The 5229-nt window shown below is 27.7% G+C and overlaps 1 protein-coding gene across 1 annotated transcript; it reads left to right on the top strand.

Moving 5' to 3' along the window:
* Positions 1 to 1036: 1036 nt before the first annotated feature.
* Positions 1037 to 1879, top strand: LOC104809580. Its single transcript, XM_010535610.2, has one exon. It carries the CDS (start codon positions 1201 to 1203, stop codon positions 1522 to 1524), a length of 324 nt encoding a protein of 107 aa, XP_010533912.1. The 5' UTR covers positions 1037 to 1200; the 3' UTR covers positions 1525 to 1879.
* The last annotated feature ends 3350 nt before the right edge of the window (positions 1880 to 5229 follow it).

Here is a 5229-nt window from a genome sequence, read left to right as displayed (position 1 = left end):
CACTTTCTCTCTATAAATATCTCTCTGTTCCCACTTTATTCATCACTTAGATCATCGATAAAAATCAAACCAGCAACAAAACTAAACCGGACAAATTGACATTTAACCACCACTCGATGCCATGTCATATATATATATATATATATATACATACATTTATGAGTTTGTTTTCAATAGTTTTGAATCATGTGCATGGTTAATGCATATTTTTCGTGGTATAATTTTTTTTTATGAAATGTAAATTCTATATATATATATATATATATATATATATATATATATATATAAGTAACAGAATTTGAATACAAAAACCGGTCTTGAATTTTCCGGAACTAAGCCTGCGGAACTGTATATATCTTTGAAGAACCCATGGTTTTGGTTCAATTATATGTATACACACACACGTGGTTGTGTTTTGTGTGATAGTATAGTTTACGGTTTACACTTTTTTTAAGTATATTCACGAATATAGTTACACGTGTACAAATTGATTGATCAAATGAGGAGCTGTTACACAACATAGAGAAATACATATACGCATATATATATTCACTCTAGCTTTCATTTGCTTTGACATGCTTTGTTTAAGGGAAAATTAGCAAAATTACACATTTTTTTGTGTGAAATTGGTAAAGTAACACTTTCATTTTGAATTTAGGGTTTAGCATTATGGATTTTGAATATCTAGCCTTCTAGAACATTTTGTTACATTAATTTACCTATGGAAACACTGCTTCGATTTCAACAACAATTACTATAATATAATATATACATAATAATATAGAAAACTCAAAATTAATACACGCACTTTTTTAAACATATAATAAATATATATACACACACATACACACACAAACAACTTAATGACAGCATTATATTTTTATTTATCTAGAAAAGATACTGTAATTTTACTCTCATGGGAATGAACTAAGCATTTAAAAGATAAGGAATTTTAATATTACCAAACTGAATATGATCGGATGTCTTGTCGTCAGTTCTTGGTTGACTATATAAACGTACCCACAATTACATGTCTCCTTTAACTTTCTCTCTCTCACAAACAAAAAGTTAAACACTTTCCAGTTCCCAGACTAATAAAACCCACAAAGAAAGATCGTAACTTTGATTCTTTTTCATCTTCAACGACCTTGTTTTTCCTCCAAAAAAGCTACATTTACAGCACAAAAAGCTCATAAACCTATGGGATTTTCCGGCAAACAAAAAAAATTCGACGGCGAAATACGCGAAACCGGCGACGGAAAAGAATGGGTCATCGCCGGAATTTCAATTCGTGCACCGCTGAAGCCTATACGAGCAAATCCAGTCACCAAACCCGAGGAAGCGGAGGATGAGGAGGTTGAGTTTCCGACTACTCCGACAGCGGTTTCTGTCAGAATTCCGGTGGTTCCGACGTGTCCTCCGCCTCCAAAGAAGCGAAAGCCGACGTTGAAATGCAGTTACGGCGGCGCTCGTGAGTTCTTCTCTCCGCCGGATCTTGAGACGGCCTTCATCCAAAGAGCTTAGCTAGTTACTTTCGATAGTTCGTATGTTAAAGTAATCCGACAAGTTCCATGTCTCTTCGCACATCAGACACTTAGGGCAACATTCTTAACATCCAATCTCTGCTACGCTTCGATCTTTGAAGTTAGTCAAATTTCACATATATATGAACTAGAAAAAGGGTTTAGTTGATTTTCTACTTTGAATTTAGGGTTTAGTTTTTTTAGATTTTGACATTAATCCAAAGTTTATTTGATTTTGGTTTTGTGGTTAGTTTTATTGGTGTTAAGAAGCTAATTAAGGGTAGTAAATAGTAATGACGGGTGGAAGTTCTATGTTCATGTACAGTTTTAGTTTTAATAGTATAGTATTAAATACAGTGAATATTTTATTATTATTTATTTTCGTGTTGGATTTTTTTCTTGATCTGGTAAAGAATTTAACAAAGTACACTTTCTTTGGCACTTACTTCCTGTGAAATTCTTTTTTTTTTTTTTGTCTTTTTTAAAAGTAGTCAATTTATAAATTATCAATCAATATATAGCTCACCATATAAAGGTTTCTCCTCTTTTTTTCCTCCCATTATTTTTTGTTGCTTTTCTTTTACTTTTAACATGAATTCTTCTTTCTCTTAAAAATTGTGGGGTAAATTTAAAGACTCAAGAATCTAGAATTAAATAATCTTTTATTGATTTTAGTTTCATGGGAAAATGGTAACTTGATTCTCTATCACCAAGAACCATTTATCATAAATATTTTTCTACCAATATCAAATTCCGTCAATATAAAAAAAATTATCAAAGAAATATTCGGATACGGATTTTATTGTAACACAAAAAATCCTATAAGAAAATGCTTCTTTTTTTTATGAAAGAAAATTGTATTTGAATTTGCTATTGATTGTATACCAAAATCTTGTAGATTTTGGATTGATTATAAGGTGTACTAAACGACATTTAGTTATGAACAGATACTTTTAAATTTTGCATATTCAAATTAATCCTCAATTTATTCCTAGATCAGCGCACGAAATGATTAAAAAAAAAAAATTCGCTTCAAAGATTACTCCATTTTTTAGAGGAAAAATCGATTTCAAGGTTCACTTTTTGTCTTCTTATAAAATTAGAATAATTTTCCACTGTTAACAAAAAAAAAAAAAGAAGAACAATTTTCCATATAACGACTTTCCTTTTCTCGTAATCGTGTCCTATCTGTCATCCTTACTATTGCATGTTCATGCGTAGCAGTGACACATGCATGTCAACATCCAAACACTTAGCCGCAACAAGTATCTTTTAACCCAAAAAGCAAGATCCATAACATTTTTAAAAATATTTTTAGTATTTATGATTTTTAATGAGAATTAAAAATATAAAAAATAAGACGCACAATTTTAAAGGAGAAGCTCGAGTTTTCCTATATGGAAATATTTGTGTGTATGTATGTAATATGTATATGTGTATGTATGTATTATGTATATATATGTATTATGTATGTATGTATGAATATTTATTTATTTTTTTATTATTTAATCATTGTTTTATTATTAATGTATTTATGTAATATGCATATATCTATATTGTATATATTTATTTTTTAATATTTTTAATATTGATGGACATTGACGTGAAAGGTGGTTTAGAATTTTTTTTCGTTTCCATTTGTCTACTTAAACGTTATTTCACACGGTTATTTTGGTAAAAAATTTAAAAGTATGAGAATATTCTTAAATAATTTAATTATTTAAGTTTTTTTAGAATTAAAAAAAATATAGAATTTAAACTGCGACAAAAAAAAATACAGAGATTTTTTTTGGCAATTTACCCAATTATCAATGTTCATTTCTAGTTAGATAATGTTACTTTTGTAATTTGAAAACGACTTTTCTACAAAATAAATTCCAAATGTGGATAATGTAGGAAAAAAATAAATTCCATTAGCGAAACGTGTACGTATCTCCTGCATGAAACCCTCCACATGTGAGAATGAGCTCTTTGGATTTGGAATCCTATGCTTTTGCTTTCACATCCTTCTAAATTCACGTAGATTTCTGAAATATTTCCACACTAAATTCAATTATTTTACATAAATTTTATATATACTTCGACCGCCTGTAACCTAATCAATTAGTTCCATATTGTATTTATGCAAGAATCCACAATTTCAGAACTTTTTATCTATGAGTTAAAAAAAGATTTATCATCAAATTATAATACTTTAACGTTATTAAATTCTTGTCAAAGTTCCCCGTAAATAAATTATAAAAATTGAAATTGGAAAATAAAGAATGACAAGTGGACTATCCGTTCACATTCACATAATTGGGTCAAAAAAATTGGACCAAACTCCTTAGTTGAACGACCAATAATTAACAATTAATTTGTCGGGTATTATATGTATATATATTATGGATAAAAAGATTAGCGACTGAATCACTACAGTATATGCTTGGATTTGTTATTTCGTATATATACAATTTTAAAAATATATAAGAAAGTAAATATAGTCGCCCATTTAATCCCCACCTCCGTGTCTTCGCGAGTGGATGAGGATGTGCAGCACCAGCACCATATAATATCAAAAAGCATATACTATAAAACAGTACCCATAGTGGATATATATATATATATTATATATATATAATACACGACAAAACATGTTTCATCAATCATAATATTCATAAAGTTTTCGTAAAGTGGATGCCAGATTTGCATTGAGCTTGGTGGTGCTCATTTCATTAATTGTGTGTATTATTATTATTATTATTATTATTATTATTATTGTTATTGTTATTTTGACCATTAAAATTAATTTTTTTTACACGCAATTTAAATTACCTTTTTCTTCATCTTGGTAAGTTTCGTAGAACTCATCAACTATAAAGAATTAGAAACCCGTTCTACCAAAATATTATTTTAAAAACTGTTATCACAAGAATAGAATTAGGCTCACCTTCACCTAGGGTCCTAGGGATCATAGTGTGTGTATATATATATCAATATTTAAAGAGACAAATTTATACATACATATGTATATAATATTTAATATTTATACATTACCATTATTGTAGTACTGTTACAATTTAAAGCGATGGTGAGAGTGAGGAATGTGTACGTCCACCTTGGATTTATTTTCTATAAAGTGACAAAGTTTGTGGAAGAGTCGTTGTGTTTCAATAACCAAAACAAATGTATTTATACATAATAATGGAAAATAGAAAAAGTAAACTAAATATCACATACATAAATATCCTAAATATAATCAATATTATCTTCTTGATTTGATAATATCACTGTAATAGTCCTTCGTTTAAAAAGATTATATACTTTTTTGATTTAATTTTGTTTCTATATTTTATATATTTATATTAATTAAATAAATCATTGTAAAATTTTATTTTATATCTATAAATATTGTAATATTTTATGTTGAATATTGAAAAAATCAACGATTTTCGATAAATTCAACGTTTCACGATCTTCACGTTTTAACTTAAGAGGGATATTAGGAGTTATGAAAGTTCTAAAATTTTCAATATAGGGGACCAAAAGTCAGATTTAGAGAATCTTTTGATATTGAATCGTATATATTCTAATGTCATAATTAAAAAAATATGTAGAATTGTTGGATTTTCATTATTTAATAAATATTGTAGAAAATAAAATTTTAAAATATTTTATTTAATTAATATAAATATCTAAAATATAAAAAATAAATGAAATTATAATA

The sequence above is a fragment of the Tarenaya hassleriana genome, unplaced genomic scaffold (genome assembly GCF_000463585.1).
Source record: "Tarenaya hassleriana unplaced genomic scaffold, ASM46358v1 Cleome16, whole genome shotgun sequence".
NCBI lineage: Eukaryota > Viridiplantae > Streptophyta > Magnoliopsida > Brassicales > Cleomaceae > Tarenaya > Tarenaya hassleriana.
This window is presented reverse-complemented; position numbering and strand designations above follow the sequence as displayed.

What these genes read in the sequence shown, in the direction of transcription:
- LOC104809580 (XM_010535610.2), top strand. Translation starts at nt 1,201, where the DNA reads ATGGGATTTTCCGGCAAACAAAAAAAATTCGACGGCGAAATACGCGAA.